Source organism: Podarcis raffonei, chromosome 2 (assembly GCF_027172205.1).
Source record: "Podarcis raffonei isolate rPodRaf1 chromosome 2, rPodRaf1.pri, whole genome shotgun sequence".
Classification (NCBI taxonomy): domain Eukaryota; kingdom Metazoa; phylum Chordata; class Lepidosauria; order Squamata; family Lacertidae; genus Podarcis; species Podarcis raffonei.
The window spans coordinates 115347216-115365787 of record NC_070603.1 but is presented as its reverse complement, the minus strand read 5'-3'; the positions used below and the strand labels follow the sequence as shown (position 1 = coordinate 115365787).

The 18572-nt window shown below is 48.9% G+C and overlaps 1 protein-coding gene across 1 annotated transcript; it reads right to left on the bottom strand.

Moving 5' to 3' along the window:
- Positions 1 to 8983: 8983 nt before the first annotated feature.
- On the bottom strand, positions 8984 to 18303 carry LOC128409012 (zinc finger protein 883-like). The gene is made up of 4 exons (XM_053379164.1): positions 18143 to 18303; positions 16098 to 16806; positions 11871 to 11967; positions 8984 to 10220 (listed from the first exon to the last, which is right to left on the bottom strand). The coding sequence occupies exons 2-4, from the start codon at positions 16782 to 16784 to the stop codon at positions 8992 to 8994; spliced, it is 2013 nt and encodes a 670-aa protein (XP_053235139.1). The 5' UTR covers positions 16785 to 16806; positions 18143 to 18303; the 3' UTR covers positions 8984 to 8991.
- Between the last annotated feature and the right edge of the window lie 269 nt (positions 18304 to 18572).

Genomic DNA, 18572 nt, shown 5'->3' with positions numbered 1-18572 from the left:
AGTGTCCAGGGTGGGGGGAATTTTTTTACCTTTCTTTTTCCCCTTCCTTGCAGTCTTTCCTAGTAAATAATTGCTGGAAACAGAAGCTACAGAGCTCTCACAGAAGGAAGCTTAGACTTGAGAAGTCAGTGGGTGCTTGCTGGAGATGGCTAGGAGAAGCAGCAGCAGTTGCAAATAAGTTATGCAATGAAGAAGCTTAGGATGTCCATCTGGGACCAGAGAGAGGAAAGCTGACTGAATTACATAAACGACTGAACATTGTTTGCAACGTGCTACTTTATCGTGTTTATCTTTTTGTAAGACTGTTTAAGACTGGTCTGCAGTAAAGCTTCGAAAGTTATTCTTGTGATGGAGAGAACTCATTTCCACACAAGGTCCAGATCAGGAATTCCACGGAACAACTTTAACGACAAGTACTTGAAGAACCAAACCACGATGTAGTCGTGCTCTTTTCCATCCCTTTCCAAGAATTGCAACACTCTGTTCCTCCAAATGGTTCAGCCTCCACCACCTTTACTGCAGTCAACTGAAGGCAACCAACTATGCCCTGGGGGCCCCGATCTTTCCCACTGCCAATAAATACTAATAAATGAATAGAAAGAGAACCTACCCATCTCACATTAATACAAAAACCTTGCATGTAGACTCTGTAAAATAATTAAAGTTTACTACCCCCTCCCCCCACTCTCTCTCCCTACCTCTCAACTCCCCAACCTTTATACAAGTCTCTCTGTGTGAATTTTGATGATATCCAAAGTAAGAGAGTTGCTTACAGCTAGGAAGCTATATAGCTCTTCTAGGTGTTAGTTTCTTTTTGCAGACTCTACAATGTCCAGACTCTTTCTACTCAAAAGTACTTTACTTTCATAAACACGTAACTGAGAAGAATATATTTATAATCTGCTTATTCAAACACAGGTACGCTCTCACTTGAATTATCTTACCGGTTCTTATGAAAGGTTTTTACTTTCACCTCAGCAGTATTCTCTCTGTTCCTGCACAGGTTTCCCCTATAAACATTTAGTGATCTTCCTCTGTTTCACTTCAGACAGATCACTCTGACACCAGGGATATAGGAAGGGGGGGCTGTGTGGGTGGTCCACCCTGGATGTTATCCCTGACCAGCGTGTGTGTGACAAAATCCCCCCAGGGCGGATGACTGCACTGCCCCCTGGGCACCAATCTCTGTGCCATAACTAATTGGTAGTTGTTGCAAGAATGACCTCACATATGCATATGCAGTTGCTAATTGGCTGGCTTTGATGCTGTGCTTATCTCTGGAGCCAGGGATGTTGGGCTCTGGGGCCAGACCTTGGAGCTCCCTGTAAGCCTTGGATAGTTGCCGCCTGTGCCCTCGTGGGCCAGGTAGATTGATGGGAAGTTCTGGCCAAGCTGACAAAGGCTGATTTTTGAATAGGTAATATGTATACATTTGCCTGGGTGTGGACAAGTCATGACAATTGCTTGCTACTGCAGTGTTTATCCTCAGCAGGGCTCTGCACACTGAGTTGTCTGTTACCTCCGAGGATGTGGACAGGCTGCTTGGACGAGTGAAACTTCCACAGGGCAGGCACTAGAAGACCCTCTGCCTGGTTCCCTGTAACCTCACTTCTCGCCAGAAGGCCCTCAGAGCTGGATCTCACTGTCCGGGCTGAACGATGGGGGTGGAGACACTCCTTCACGTATACTGGACCGAGGCCGTTTAGGGCTTTAAAGGTCAGCACCAACACTTTGAATTGTGCTCGGAAAAGGTAGCACAAGAAGAAGGAAAACTCTGGTCCCAAACCTCTGTTGCCTTGTGGGAGACCTTTGGTAGAATAAAAGGCTAAGGAGTAAACCCTAAACAAATCTGGAGTGGGGTCCCACTCATACGACTCATTCTGGCAACTCCTGCAGCCACGCTGGTGCCAAATGTCTTGCTCTGCTTTCCTTTGGACCCCATCAGCGAGGACGAGAAGGGGGGGGTCTTATCCTCTGGGCATCCCAGGACCTCCAAACACACTGCCTAGCCTTGTGCCCCACGGAGGTCACTTGGGTGCTGCTAACACAGCCGTTTGGCTCTACCCCCCCCCGAAAGCTCACTCTATTGTCTCTTGAGACAGACAAACAACATGTGCTCTGAATTTCAAATTGTTGTAACCCACTCCGGGACCTGCTAGTAAAAGGCAGGTAATAAATAAAAGAATGACGATGATCTTCTCTTGCACTGAGGCCATGATCTAGGGGCCTAATCATCCAAATTAAGGCAAGTGAAAAATGCGGGGAGGAACTTTCATGGCGAATAAGGCCAACAGTGGCTATGAACTATGATGGCCATGTTCCCTCTCCACTGCGGGAGACAGCAGTGCTTCCGAAAACCAGGAATTACTGGGAACCACAGGAGAGTGATGCTGTGCTGAAGTCCTGCTTGTGGTAAAGGTAAAGGGACCCCTGACCATTAAGTCCAGTCGTGACCGACTCTGGGGTTGTGGCGCTCATCTCGCTTTATTGGCCGAGGGAGCCGGCGTACAGCTTCCGAGTCATGTGGCCAGCATGACTAAGCCGCTTCTGGCGAACCAGAGCAGTGCATGGAAACGCCGTTTACCTTCCCGCCGGAGCGGTACCTATTTATCTGCTTGCACTTTGACGTGCTTTCGAACTGCTAGGTTGGCAGGAGCAGGGACCGAGCAACAGGAGCTCACCCTGTCGCGGGGATTCAAGCTGCCGACCTTCAGATCGGCAAGTCCTAGACTCTTGTGGTTTAACCCACAGCGCCACTCATCACAGTGTCCTGCTTGTGAGCTTCCCACTAAAGATGTCGTATACTTAATTCGGTGTCCCTGTAACTTCTTGTATGTTGGTTGCACCACTTGTGCGGTTGGAGTAAGGATAGGGGAACATGGTTCCCGCATCCGAAATGCTGTCTTGGAAGCTCCTCTGGTTGAGCATTTTATATCGCAGAATCATTCTGATAGGGATTTATCGTTCACAGTGCTGTGGGTGAATCGGAAAACCATCAACAAAAGACAAGATCATGAAAAACGTCTACGACAGAAAGAATCTCAATTCATTTTTAGGTTTAAGACCATTCACCCTGAAGGACTCAATTCTGAACTGGATTTAAATTGTTTTATTTGATGTTTTTCTATTGTTTTTATATCGCTTTGTACCTTTAAATTGACTTACTGCAATTCATTCTCCCTGTAATGAGCGCCACCTGGGAATGGTTACTTATGCTTCAGGTATCACGCAACTGGTAGCAGTGGTTACATATCCATATGACCACTGCTCCTTGTACATTTTTCTAATCTATGGGGTGTGTACCTTTGTTCTTATTGTAGTTGTAGTGTATGGATTGTAACGTGTGAAGTTTATATAGTTTTCACATACACAGGTCATTGTTTCATATTTGAATTCTTTTGTAGTTGCGCTGAAGAATCATAGAATCATAGAGTTGGAAGAGACCACAAGGGCCATCGAGTCCAACCCCCTGCCAAGCAGGAAACACCATCAGAGCACTCCTGACATATGGTTGTCAAGCCTCTGCTTAAAGACCTCCAAAGAAGGAGACTCCACCACACTCCTTGGCAGCAAATTCCACTGCCAAACAGCTCTTACTGTCAGGAAGTTCTTCCTAATGCTTAGGTGGAATCTTCTTTCCTGCAGTTTGGATCCATTGCTCCATGTCCGCTTCTCTGGAGCAGCAGAAAACAACCTTTCTCCCTCCTCTATGTGACATCCTTTTATATATTTGAACATGGCTATCATATCACCCCTTAACCTCCTCTTCTCCAGGCTAAACATGCCCAGCTCCCTTAGCCGTTCCTCATAAGGCATCATTTCCAGACCTTTGACCATTCTGGTTGCCCTCCTCTGGACACGTTCCAGTTTCTCAGTGTCCTTCTTGAACTGTGGTGCCCAGAACTGGACACAGTACTCCAGGTGAGGTCTGACCAGAGCAGAATACAGTGGCACTATTACTTCCCTTGATCTAGATGCTATACTCCTATTGATGCAGCCCAGAATTGCATTGGCTTTTTTAGCTGCCGCGTCACACTGTTGGCTCATGTCAAGTTTGTGGTCAACCAAGACTCCTAGATCCTTTTCACATGTACTGCTCTCAAGCCAGGTGTCACCCATCTTGTATTTGTGCCTCTCATTTTTTTTGCCCAAGTGCAATACTTTACATTTCTCCCTCTTAAAATTCATCTTGTTTGTTTTGGCCCAGTTCTCCAATCTGTCAAGGTCGTTTTGAAGTGTGATCCTGTCCTCTGGGGTGTTAGCCACCCCTCCCAGTTTGGTGTCATCTGCAAATTTGATCAGGATGCCCTTGAGTCCATTATCCAAGTCGTTGATAAAGATGTTGAATAAGACTGGGCCCAAGACAGATCCCTGTGGCACCCCACTAGTCACTCTTCTCCAGGATGAAGAGGAACCATTGATAAGCACCCTTTGGGTTTGGTCAGTCAGCCAGTTACAAATCCACTGAGTGGTAGCATAGTCAAGACCGCATTTTACCAGCTTCTTTACAAGAATATCATGGGGCACCTTGTCAAATGCCTTGCTGAAATCAAGGTAGGCTACATCCACTGTGTTCCCTTCATCTACCAGGCTTGTAATTCTGTCAAAAAACGAGATCAGGTTAGTCTGACATGACTTATTTTTCAGAAATCCATGCTGACTATTGGTGATCACAGCATTCCTTTCTAGGTGCTCACAGACTGTTTGCTTAATGATCTGCTCCAGAATCTTCCCTGGTATTGATGTCAGACTGACTGGGCGGTAATTATTTGGGTCCTCTCTTTTCCCCTTTTTGAAAATAGGGACAACATTTGCCCCCCTCCAGTCTACCGGGACTTCGCTTGTTCTCCAGGAATTCTCAAAGATGACTGCCAGTGGTTCTGAGATCACATCTGCCAGTTCTTTTAATACTCTTGGATGCAGTTCATCTGGCCCTGGAGACTTGAATACATCTAAACTAGCCAAGTATTCTTGTACTATCTCCTTAGTTATTCTGGGCCGTGTTTCCTCTGCTGAATCATTTGCTCCAAATTCTTCAGGTCGGGCATTGTTTTCCTTATCGGAGAAGACTGAGGCAAAGAAGGCATTGAGGAGTTCAGCCCTTTCTGTGTCCCCTGTTTGCATTTCACCATCTTCTCCTCTGAGTGACCCCACTGTTTCTTTGTTCTTCCTTTTGCTACGAACATACCCATAAAAGCCTTTTTTGTTGCTTTTAACCTCTCTAGCAAGCCTGAGTTCATTCTGTGCTTTAGCTTTTCTGACTTTGTGTCTACACATGCTGGCTATTTGTTTGAATTCCTCTTTGGTGATTTCCCCCCTTTTCCATTTTTTGTACACATCCTTTTTTAATCTTAACTCAGTTAAAAGTTCTTTAGATAGCCACCCTGGCTTCTTTAGGCATCTTCCATGTTTCCGCCTCATTGGTATTGCCTGAAGTTGTGCTTTTACTATCTCCCTCTTAACAAACTCCCAGCCATCATGAACTCCCTTTCCTTTTAGTATTACTGTCCATGGGATCTCACCCAGCACTTCCCTAAGTTTTATGAAGTTGGCTTTCTTAAAGTCAAGAAATTGAGTCCTAGTATGCTTGGCTGCTCCTTTCTACTGTATAGTAAACTTCAGAAGAGCATGATCACTTGCACCTAATGATCCTTCCACTTCTACCCCACTAACCAGGTCATCAACATTGGTTAGGACCAGATATAAAATGGCTGTTCCTCTTGTTGCTTCTCCCACTTTCTGGACAATGAAGTTGTCTGCAAGGCCAGTGAGGAATCTGTTTGACCTTATGCTCTTGGCTGAGTTTGACATCCAACAAATATCCGGGTAATTGAAGTCCCCCATTACTACTATCTCCCTTCCTTTTGCATGCTTGGCCATCTGTTCCAGGAAGGCATCATCTATGTCCTCCGTTTGGCTTGGGGATCTATAGTAAACTCCCACAATGAGGTCACTGTTATTCTTCTCTCCCTTAATTTTGACCCAAATGCTCTCACTTTGGCTTTGAGGTTCTAAATCTTGGATCTCTTCACAGGTATACACATCCCTGACATATAACGCCACTCCTCCTCCTTTCTTGTCTGGTCTGTTTCTCTGAAATAGATTGTATCCCTCCATTATTACATTCCAATCATGGGACTTATCCCACCAGGTTTCAGTGATGCCTATTATGTCATATTTAGTTTGCTGTACCAAGAGCTCAAGCTCATCTTGTTTATTTCCCATGCTTTGTGCATTAGTGTACAGACATTGAAGTCCATTAATCATTCCCCCGTTTCTCTTATTTAAGGAAAAAGATTCCAGCGAAACAGTCAGATTATCCGGGATCACTGTCCGTTGTTATTCACCTACTACTTTGGCACCATCAACGCCTAAAAAACGTTTTACCGCTTAGCCCACAGGATAGCATCTATTACTTTGTTTCAACCATAGACTTATTATACTTCTGCGGACTTTCAAAGATTGACAGACGTGTGTTAAATTGATTTCAAATATATTAGAGAATTGACAAGTGCACACATTTTGTTTTTGCTATTAAATCATGTATATTATGCAATAAGAATTACAGTGCTATCTAGTATACTGGTCTGTGTGTTGCTTGTATTGTTTGTAGTGTTAAGTTTTGCAACACAGGGGTTTGTTGTTCTGTATATGTGAGCTTCCCACAGGCATCTAGTTTGCCTCTGTGAAAGCAGGCGGCTGGGCTGGATAGGCCCTTGATCTGGTCTAGCTGGGCTCTTCCTGTGTTTTTGTGTTATGCTCTGTATGCTATGGCTCTGTGGTGTGTACACTGCAACCCCATAGTCTCCTTTGACTGGACTTAACCGCCCAGGGGTCCTTTACCTTACATAGCCTTACCACTTCACCTGCTTATTTTGGTGGGTTTTGTCTGAGAAAAGCAGACTTATCTGGCATGCAGAATTCTGGCAAATAGCACCCCAGGAGAACAGAGCATGGTGGTGCTCCATTACACAACTGGATCAAGGAATCTCAGCTAGAAATCCCTTTGAGTGCCTCCAAATACCAGTTTCTGGGAGCCATAAGTGGGGAGTCAGCTGTTCTCATCCTGCTCGCGACCTTCCCAGAAGCAACCGGTTGGCCACTGTTGGAACAACAGCTTTTGGCCTGACGCTTTCAATTTAATTCACCTTACCAGGTTGTTACAGGATGTTGGGGTTGGGCAGGAAACGGTGGAGACCTCCTTGAGCTCCTTGGAAGGGAAGGGCAAGATATTTATTTTTTAATGCAATGCACGTTCCACTACACGTGATAATTTAAGAATTTAATGAGGATCTGGAGTTAGTTTTAACACAATACCTACAGTCAGTACAGTTGCTAAAATCTAAACTGCTGTGACTTTGTACATATTGCCTTCTGCTTTGGGTGGATCACCGCGGCCGAGAAACAAATGTGCCCATAACGTAGGTACGCACCAATGGCAAATTGATAAACATCCCTCTATAATACAATGGAATAGAATATTCTCTCTTCCCCAGTGCCTAAAAGCAGTTGTGTACATCCATCAGAGCTGTTAAAAACCAACAAACCCATCACGTTCCTTGCCAACAAGGTTTACTTTTTGAAATCCAGCACCAACCTTTTTAAGACACCAGCCCTGCAGAAGCAGCGATCCTAACTCAACATACCTGGGAGTAAGCCCCACTGAATTCAGTGGGCAGGGCTGGGATGGCAGCCTAAATATTTCAATTCCCTTTCCATCTGAATTTTATTCCAATCTGCTCGGGCTACAGTGCCAGTGTGGTGTGGTGGTTAAGAGCGGTAGTCTCGTAATTTGGGGAACCGGGTTCGCGTCTCCGCTCCTCCACATGCAGCTGCTGGGTGACCTTGGGCCAGTCACACTTCTTTGAAGTCTCTCAGCCCCACTCACCTCACAGAGTGTTTGTTGTGGGGGAGGAAGGGAAAGGAGAATGTTAGCCGCTTTGAGACTCCTTCGGGTTGTGATAAAGCAGGATATCAAATCCAAACTCCTCTTCTTCTTCTACAGTGTTGTGCCTGAACTCGTTTTCTGGCTCTTTTTTTTACACAGCATTTCAATTAAGTGAACTCTCAAAGCTGGTCTATGACACTCTTGAACCATGAAACCTCACCCTTGCATATTCAGAGTCTACTTCAGGCTTACTTCCAGGTCACCCTAAAGCAGGAATGGCAGAACCCAAAGCTCTCCAGGTGTTGCTGGACCACAGCTCCCTTCATTCCTGGCCATTGCCCGAATTGGCTGGGGATGATGGGAATTGGAGTCTTGCATCCAGAGCGCCACAAGTTCCCCAAACCTGGCATAAAGCAATACCCAAAAAAAAGCAAAAGAAAAAAAGAAAAAAGCCAGCCAACAGCCCTTGTTCCACTTGCTGGTTCTATCAGCCAGAGTGCCCCTCCCTTGCAGTTCCCGGCCGCTGGCAGTTGGAGCAGTGTATCTCTTTTGGCAGGGAGAAGAGAAGCAAGTCCCTCAAAGCGGGTTTTCGCTGCAGCAGCACCAGAGGCCTTGTCAGGGTGAGGTGTCAGAGAGGTGAGAGCGTTGCTTGTCAGTGTGCTGAACCAAAGGCGGCATGTTCTGGAAGGCCTGCAGACGCCATCTTGGTAGTCAAGATAACCCCACAATTAGTTGTTGTAGCAAGGAGCTCAGATAATGTTTACAGTGGTACCTCAGGTTAAGAACTTAATTCGTTCCGGAGGTCCGTTCTTAACCTGAAAATGTTCTTAACCTGAGGTACCACTTTAGCTAATGGGGCCTCCTGCTGTCGCCACATGATTTCTGTTCTCATCCTGAGGTAAAGTTCTTAACCCGAGGTACTATTTCTGGGTTAGCGCAGTCTGTAACCTGAAGCGCCTGTAACCCGAGGTACCACTGTATATTCACTTGCTTTGCTGGAAGTCTGCACCTTTCTTTGAATAAAGCACTAGGACTGAACCCATGGGCGTTTTGGACGTCCTTCTTTGGCATCCCTGCACCCGACCGTACCCACGATCCCACCACTACGGCTTCTCCCTGGCATGGATCTTCTGGTGCCGGGAGAGGTTGGAGGAGCTGGAGAAGGTTTTCTCGCACCTGGGGCACTGGTAGGGCTTCTCTCCTGTGTGCGTCCGCATGTGTTTCTTGAGGCCTTGGCTCCAGCGGAAGTTCTGCCCACACTCGGAGCAGGCGTAGGGCTTCTCACCCGTGTGGGACCTCTCGTGCTTGGCCAGCTGCGACCTCTGGATGTAGCCGTTCCCGCAGTGCGCGCAGCGGAAGGGCTTCTCACCCGTGTGGGTGCGCTTGTGGGCGGTGAAGTGCGAGCTGGAGATGAAGCACTTGCCGCAGTCGGCGCACTGGTAGGGCTTCTCCCCAGTGTGGGTGCGCTTGTGCGTCGTCAGGTGCGAGCTGTAGGTGAAGCGCTTCCCGCACTCGGTGCACTGGTAGGGCTTCTCGCCCGTGTGGATCCGCTCGTGCTTCCTCAGCTGGCAGCTGGAGATGAAGCTCTTCCCGCACTCGGAGCAGGCGTACGGCTTCTCGCCCGTGTGGGTCCGGGTGTGCGTGACCAGGTCCGATTTCTGGTTGAAGTTCTTGTCGCAGACGGCGCACTTGTGGGGCCTCTCCCCCGTGTGGGTCCACTTGTGGATGACCAGGTGCCGCGTCTGGCTGAAGCTCTCCCCGCACTCGGGGCACTTGTAGGGCTTCTCCCCCTTGTGGCTGCCCTCGTGGATCACTAGCTGCGGCCGGTAGCGGAAGCTCTGGCCGCACTCGGCGCACCGGTATGGCTTCTCCCCCGTGTGCACCCTCCGGTGGCGCAGGAGGTTGCAGCGCGTGCCGAAGCTCTTCCCGCACTCGGGGCACTTGTAGGGCCGCTCGCCCGTGTGGGTCCGCTCGTGGATCAGCCGCCCGATCTTGTCGCTGAAGGTCTTGCCGCAGGCCGAGCACTTGTACGGCTTCTCGCCCGTGTGGAAGCGCTCGTGGATGATGAGAGACTCCTTCCGCGTGAAGCACTTGCCGCAGGCCGAGCACTTGTGCGGCTTCTCGCCCGTGTGCGTCCGCTCGTGGATGATCAGGTGGGCGCGGCAGTCGGAGATCTTCCCGCAGTACTGGCACTTGTGGGGCTTCTCCTTGGGCGGTGCCTTCGGGGTCTTCGGACGGGGGCCCAAGACCACCTTCTTCCTCACGTGGCCGTACATCCCCTCCTCCAAGCCGGCCGCTCCCCCAAGGATATATTGCTGCTGGTCACTGACTCCTGGAATAACGCAAATAAGGTGTTAAGAGGAGCCTGCTGGATCAGGCCAATGTCCCATCTAGCTTAGGGTCCCATTCTCACAGTGGCCAACCAGAGGCCATAGGAAACCAGGAAGCAGGATTGGAGCACAAGTAGAGCTGGGCGCTATCTGCTTTTGAACTACAGTGGTATCGTGGGTTTAGAATTTAACTCGTTCTGGAGGTCCGTTCTTAACCTGAAACTTCTTAATCTGAGGTACCACTTTAACTAATGGGGCCTCCCACTGCTGCTGCACGATTTCTGTTCTCACCCTGAAGCAAAGTTCTTAACCCGAGGTACTATTTCTGGGTTAGCGGAGTCTGTAACCTGAAGCGTCTGTAACCCGAGGTACCACTGTATGTGCTATATCAGCAGCTAAACATCGCAATACAGTGGTACCTCAGGTTACATATGCTTCAGGTTACAGACGATTCAGGTTACAGACTCCGCTAACCCAGAAATAGTACCTCGGGTTAAGAACTTTGCTTCAGGGTGAGAACAGAAATCGTGCGGCAGCAGCAGGAGGCCCCATTCGCTAAAGTGGTGCTTCAGGTTAAGAACAGTTTCAGGTTAAGAACGGACCTCCGGAATGAATTAAGTAGTTAACCCGAGGTACCACTGTATACCGAGCTAAGTAGAGGCACTGGCTGGCTTCACGGTTTTTCCTGCATCGTGATTTCTGCCGGCGTCTGCTCTTGTGATCTGCTGCCCCCCTGAGAGATAGCTCAGTTGGTAGAGCATTAGACTGTTGGTCTCAGGGTTGTGAGTTCGAGCCCCACGTTGGGTAAAAGATTCCTGCATTGCAGGGAGTTGGGCTAGATGGCCCTTGTGGTCCCTTCCAACTCTACACTTCTATGATTCTATGATTCCCCTGCATGAGTCGGGGGAGAGCTGAGCAGGCAGAGCTAACAGGGGCTGCAGATGTGGCCCAGAGATGGAAAGAAGATCAAGTCCCTACTAGAGAAGAATGACGGGTAAAGTTGATGAATTATGCTGAAATGGCTAAAATGACCGGAAGAATCAGAAATCAGGAAGACCAAGATTTTAATAAGGAATGGGGGAAATTTATAACTTATCTTAAAGACCATTGTAAGCCGTTAAAATTATTAGTAGGGCTGGAATATCACTTGCAGTCTTAAGAGTGAATCCTGGACACAATGGAGATGTAAAAGATTTGGATCATCACAAAAGATGCGGGAGGAAGTGACCAGGAGATTTCTTGGAATCTTGTTTTTATGATTTATGTTTGATATATACATCCCTGTAAAAAAAATTAATTTGAAAAACCAAATAAATAAATTAAAAAAAACAAAAAAAACAGGGGCTGCAGGAATTGAGAGAAGCATTGGCTGGCTTCATGTTTTTTTCCCATATTGTCATTTTTGCAGAACACACACCAACATTATGATTTGCGATATATTGCAAGGTCAAAAATTATGAAACCAATATCACGATATGGACTTCAAACAGGTTTTGAATTACATATCCAAACCGTGTCCCTTCCGGTGGTTTCCAGCAAGTGATGTTCAGAGGCATCCCTGCCTCTGACCAGCGGCTTCAATCTTTTGTCAAAGGGCTCTGTCCTCACCTGTACCCCACCTCCCCCCAAAACCCCACACTGAGTATCCTCACCATCACCATCCATGGGCAGCTCAATCTTCACAATGTCCGACGGATCCAGCTCCGACTTGGGGGAACCGGCAGCAGAACTGTCCAAATCCTCCACTGTCTGGGGGGAAAAATAAGGACAATATGCAATATGTTTTTTTAAATGAGTTTGGAAATCCATGTGAATATGCACATGTATGTTGGTGTGCATCAGGGTGGACAAAAATCAATGATTTTTTTTAAAGATAAAAAAATCAGATTTTTTAAATTTAAATCATTTTTTTTAAAAAAAGTCGGATTTTTAAAAATTTAAATCGGATTTTTAAAATAAAATGCTTTCGGAGGAAAAATCTTTCTAAAGATAGTTTTTGATTTAAGTTACATTATAGTCCAAAGGAAATAAGGATTTGTTTAAGATTTTCATGTGTGCCAAAACTCAGTCTAAGTATTTTTTTAAAAATTGTTTAACCACATCAGTTAACAAACATGGATACATATGCTATGTTATTGTTCCAGTTAAATAAATTGTCTAAACTGTTATTGAGGAAATTATTATTTTTCACCTTCCAATAAAGTACAGCAGGAGGGCCCTGCTCCTGCCACTCACCACCTGGCCTAGGGCGGGGCCTGACAGGCCTCACAAGGACTGCTACTGCTGTGCTGCCCAGGAGGACTCCCCTGTGTGAGTGCCTGAGGGCCCTGCTCCTGCCACGCACCACCTGGCCCAGGGCGGGGCCTGACAGGCCTCACAAGGACTGCTACTGCTGTGCTGCCCAGGAGGACTCCCCTGTGTGAGTGCCTGAGGGCCCTGCTCCTGCCACGCACCACCTGGCCCAGGGCGGGGCCTGACAGGCCTCACAAGGACTGCTACTGCTGTGCTGCCCAGGAGGACTCCCCTGTGTGAGGGCCTGAGGGCCCTGCTCCTGCCACTCACCACCTGGCCCAGCGCGGGGCCTGACAGGCCTCACAAGGACTGCTACTGCTGTGCTGCCCAGGAGGACTCCCCTGTGTGAGTGCCTGAGGGCCCTGCTCCTGCCACTCACCACCTGGCCCAGCGCGGGGCCTGACAGGCCTCACAAGGACTGCTACTGCTGTGCTGCCCAGGAGGACTCCCCTGTGTGAGTGCCTGAGGGCCCTGCTCCTGCCACGCACCACCTGGCCTAGGGCGGGGCCTGACAGGCCTCACAAGGACGGTTGCTGTCGCTGCTGCTGCTGCCCATGAGGACCCGGAGGGGCGCAGAGTTCTTTTAAAAATGTTTTAAAATTTTCCTTTCCCTTTTGACTCTTTTGAATGTGGGGGGTGGGATGGATGTTTGGTTGGGCTTGGGAATTTGTTTGATTTTGATGAATTTGTAATTTTTACAGGTTTTTGTTTGTATTGTTTTATTGTTTTCTGGGGTTTTTTTATTGTTTTAAGGTTTTATTTTGTTCTTAAAGGGAGGGGTCAGGGCTGCCGGGGAGTGGGTCCCAGCCAACAAAATGGCTGGGGCATGTTCCACAGAGGGGGATGCGCTGGGACAACTGATCTCAGTGATCACGAGTAGGAGGAGGAGTTACGCTAAGACCAGACCATGTCATTACAGAGGAGGCAGGTTTAGTCGTTGTCTGAGGACTATCCCTGGCTCCGGGTCTGGTCCTGACCGGAAGGATACTGGAATCAGCAAGGGAAACCCACATGACCTGAAAGTGTTGCTGTGCAATGCCAGGTCAATGATGAATAAAACCACTGCCATCCACGACCTGATTGTGGATGAATGATTTGACCTGGCATGTGTGACAGAGACCTGGTTGGATGAAGCAGATGGGCCTGTCATTGCCGCTGCTTGCCCACCAGGTTTCTCTTACGCACAGCAACCCAGGTCATGTGGGCGGGGAGGGGGGGTTGCAGTGATTTTAAGGAAGTCATTAGTCTGCACCAGGCGTCCTATTGGGAAGACCCAGTTCTCTGAGTGCATGTTCTGGAAGTTGGGCAATAGGGGCAGTACAGGATTCCTTTTGGTGTACCGACCTCCCCGCTGCACCAAGGGTTCCCTGCCTGAGCTGCTTCAGGTCGTGGCGGATATGCTCCTGGAGACACCTAGCTTGGTTGTCCTAGGGGATTTTAACATCCATGCCGACACGCCCATGATCTCCTGCAATGATTTTGCAAAGTTTTTTGCAGATAAAGTCGCTCAGATTCAGGAAGAGGTAGATGCCACCGTGGGAGCAGGATGGGGGCAGGAGAGTGCTAGAGTCCTGTCTAGTCAAATTGCGTGGGATCAATTCCAATCTGTTACCTCCGAGGATGTGGACAGGCTGCTTGGACGAGTGAAACCAACCACCTCTCTCTTTGATCCTTGCCCATCCTGGCTGATAAAAGCGAGCTGGGAATGGCTGGGCGATGGGCTTCATGGGGTGGTGAATGCTTCCCTCCGTGAGGGAGCCTTCCCAGACCCGCTGAAAGAGGCGGTTATTAAACTGCTTCTTAAAAAACCATCTTTAGATGCGGCCACAATGGCCAACTATCGCCCAGTCTCAAATCTTCCATTCTTGGGCAAGGTGATTGAGCGAGTGGTTGCTGAACAACTCCAGGCACGCCTGGAAGAAGCGGACCATTTGGATCCCTTCCAGTCGGGATTCAGGCCTCATCATGGGACTGAAACTGCCTTGGTCGCAAAGGTGAGAGCCGTTTCCTAGTTCTGCTGGATCTCTCAGCGGCGTTTGATACCATCGACCATAACATCCTTCTGGACCGCCTAGAGGGGCTGGGAGCTGGGGGCCCTGTTATATAGTGGTTCCGCTCCTTCCTCCTGGGCCGTGTTCAGAAAGTGGGGGGGGGAATGAATGTTCAGACCCCTGGGCTCTCACTTGTGGGGTGCCTCAGGGTTCCGTCCTCTCCCCCATGCTTTTCAACATCTACATGCAGCCGCTGGGAGAGATCATCGGGGGTTTGGGCTGGGTGTTCATCAGTATGCGGATGATACCCAGCTCTACCTCTCTTTCAAATCAGAACCAGTGAATGCAGTGAAGGTCCTGTGTGAGTGTCTGGAGGCGGTTGGAGGATGGATGGCGGCTAACAGATTGAGATTGAATCCTGACAAGACAGAAATACTTTTTTGGGGGGACAGGAGGCGGGCAGGTGTGGGGGACTCCCTGGTCCTGAATGGGGTAACTGTGCCCCTGAAGGACCAGGTGCGCAGCCTGGGAGTCATTTTGGACTCACAGCTGTCCATGGAGGCACAGGTCAAATTCGTGTCCAGGGCAGCTGTTTACCAGCTCCATCTGGTACGCAGGCTGAGACCCTATCTGCCTGCGGACTGTCTCGCCAGAGTGGTGCATGCTCTGGTTATCTCCCGCTTGGACTACTGCAATGCGCTCTACGTGGGGCTACCTTTGAAGGTGACCCAGAAACTACAACAAATCCAGAACGCAGCAGCCAGACTGGTGACTGGGAGCGGCCACCGAGACCATATAACACCGGTCTTGAAAGACCTACATTGGCTCCCAGTACGTTTCCGAGCACAATTCAAAGTATTGGTGCTGACCTTTAAAGCCCTAAACGGCCTCGGTCCAGTATATCTGAAGGAGCATCTCCACCCCCATCGTTCTACCCGGACACTGAGGTCCAGCACCGAGGGCCTTCTGGCGGTTCCCTCACTGCAAGAAGCCAAGTTACAGGGAACCAGGCAGAGGGCCTTCTCGGTAGTGGCGCCCTCCCTGTGGAACGCCCTCCCACCAGATGTCAAAGAGAACAACAACTACCAGACTTTTAAAAGACATCTGAAGGCAGCCCTGTTTAGAGAAGCTTTTAATGTTTGATGTATTACAGTATTTTAATATTCTTTTGGAAGCCGCCCAGAGTGGTTGGGGAAGCCCAGCCAGATGGGTGGGATATAAATAATAAATTGTTGTTGTTATTATTATTATTAAAATTTATTATTGCAAAAAGGAAACCTTTATCTGGTTGGTTGTAAATATTAAGATTATACCAGCAGGAATGAGTCTTTCTGTAAAAAAAAATATTTTAAATCAAGCCTTACTGACTAATGATTTAAATCGTGATTTAAATTGATTTGATTTGAATCAAATCCACCCTAGTGTGTATTCAGTAGTGCAGTGGCGAATTCAGATCTGCAGTGTCCCTTGAGCTCCTTGGGGAAGAGGTGAGATACAAACACTTAATAAATAAACTTTTGACCCCGCACCAAGCAGTGGGTTCGGCTGGATGACCTCCTGGGGTACCTTCCTGCTCTACAAGCAATCTGCCCTCACCTTCTGCTCCATCCTTTGCGGCCTCCACAGGAAATCCTCTGCCAGGGCCACAGCCTGGTTGCCGGTCTCCGGCCCCCTCTCTCGAACCCAGCACTGCATCTCCAGGGGCAGGATCATCAGGAACTGCTCCAGGATCACCAGCTCCAGGATCTGCTCCTTGGTGTGTCTCTCCGGCTTCAGCCACTGGCGGCAGAGCTCCCAGAGCTGGCAGAAGACCTTGCGGGGACCCTCGGCCTCCCGGTAACCGAAATGCCGGAAGCGCTGGCAGCGCATCTCCATGTTGAGGGCGTCTGTGTCCGGGATCTCCTCCTTCACTCCCACAGAGGCGTCTGCGTTTTCCTGAGCCTCGTGGACCTCCTTGCCGCTCAGGCCTAGCAGGGCCAGATCCGCACTCTCTTCTCTGGACCACTGCTTTGTGTCTGACGCCCCTTCGAAGGAGGCCTTTGTCCCTGCAGAGCTCTCCTCCGTCGGGGGCCGAAGCAATTGTGCATCTCCCCACCCGGGATACGAGGACGGTGCGGCCGTCTTCAGGAATTCCTGCTTCCTGGCTTCCCAGAACTCCTGCACCCGATCCTCTGGTTCTTCCTTAACCCGAGGTGGAATCGATTCCGCGCTCGTCCCAACTTGGACAATGCGAAGTTCTTTCCCTGGCATGCCCTTGGGTCCTGGCGAGGCCCACTCCTCCATTTTGACTCCTGGCACGCGGCACCTAGACAGGAAAGGAAATTCGATCAGTTTAAGTGGGAAAAAGGAAACTGGTGCAAGATTGGACCAAATAAGTATCTCCCTTCAATGCACCACATCCCTATCGCTTCCCAATCTGAGGAATGTGGACATGCACTTAAGGCCGCATTGTGAAGACAAATTGGCAGTCATTGTTATTTATCCGTTTGTATGCCAAAAAGGCTTTTTAAGTGGTTTGCAAATATAAAATCTAGTTATAAAATCCACACATAGTTAAAATGAAGAAATAAAACAATTCCATAGCAATTAAAACAGTTAAAAAACAACAACAAAGCAATTGAATCTTCCAGGACAAAGTCGCTGTGCATGGCACTTCACTGAGTGCAAGAGGTCCCTGCCCCAAGGAGCTTACAATCTTAAACTCAACACAGGGAACAACAGAAAAAATAGGGAAAGAGTAAAAGAGAAGCAATGTGATTTCCGTACATGGCCCTCAGGTGTCTCCCAAGAAGGCCACATTCCTCACTTGCCCTGCTTCACACACCCCAGGCTGGAAAACATCCTTGAACTCTGATCAGCCTTCTTTATGGTCCAGCTCTCACTTCCATACATCACTACTGGGAAAACCATAGCTTTAACTATACAGACCTTTGATGTCAAGGTGATGTCTCTACTTTTTAAGATATTGTCTAGGTTTGTCACTGCTTTTCTCCCAAGAAGCAGGCGTCTTTTAATTTCGTGGCTGCTGTTACCATCTGTAGTGATCATGCAGACCAAGAAAGTAAAATCTCTTACTGCCTCCATTTCCCCCCCTTCTGGCATCTCAGCTTAGTGCTGTCAAAACACTGACCGGCAGCGCTTCTCCAGGCTTTCAGGCTGAACCTGTAGATGCCGCTGGGGACTGAACGGAGGCCTTCTACATGCAAGGCAGGTGCATCAACCACAGGTGCTGCTCATTCCTGGAAGGGCTTGTGTGTGCTTGGCTGTGATGCTGATCACAGATTCCTGGGATATGAGCCTATCCTGGATCTGGGAGGGCGCGGGCACTTTGTGCCTTCACTCCGCGCCTGAACCGGGGGAACCTTCTGCATGCAAGGCAGCTGCTCCTGCCGCCGAGCTTGCAGCTCTTCTGCAGAAGGAGGCTGCTGTTAGCATACACGTGTGTATGTGTGTGTGTGTGTGTGTGTGTGTGTTAGCCAACACGTTTCATCTTAGGTACTCCTGGCTGCCTGCCTGCGTCCACCTGGGAGACTGGGAAAACGCCCGCCACATCTCTGACTCTCCCGAATCCCACCTCCCACCCCTCTTCTCCCTCCCAGGAATCCTGACTCCTATTATTATTATTATTATTATTCACTCGCCTGTTGCTTCCACTGCCTTTGCAAACCGTCCACGTTCAGGGCTCCTGCCGTCCCCAGCAGAAGGAAATGATGGGAAGGGGGAGGGAGGGCTGGCGGTGCAAAAGGGAAGCTTCGTACCAGGAAGGGGAGAAGGTGGGGCAGGAAAGTGACCTCACTGCTTTTCTATCTCTTTGCGCACTCTTTCCCTTCCCTTCCTCGCCATGTGGTTCTGGTTTCCCTCCTCTCTAGGCGCGCGAAGCTCGCTGGACTTAACCCCTTGAGGGGAGAGAGAGAGAGAGAGAGAGAGAGAGACTCATATAATTGTCGCGTCGGAAGGGGGCCCGAGGGTCATCCAGTCCAACCCCTTGCAATGCAAGGGATCTCAACTACAGCAACCATGACAGATGGCCCTTCAACAGCAGAGACACTGCGTTTTGTCTGTGTGAAACCG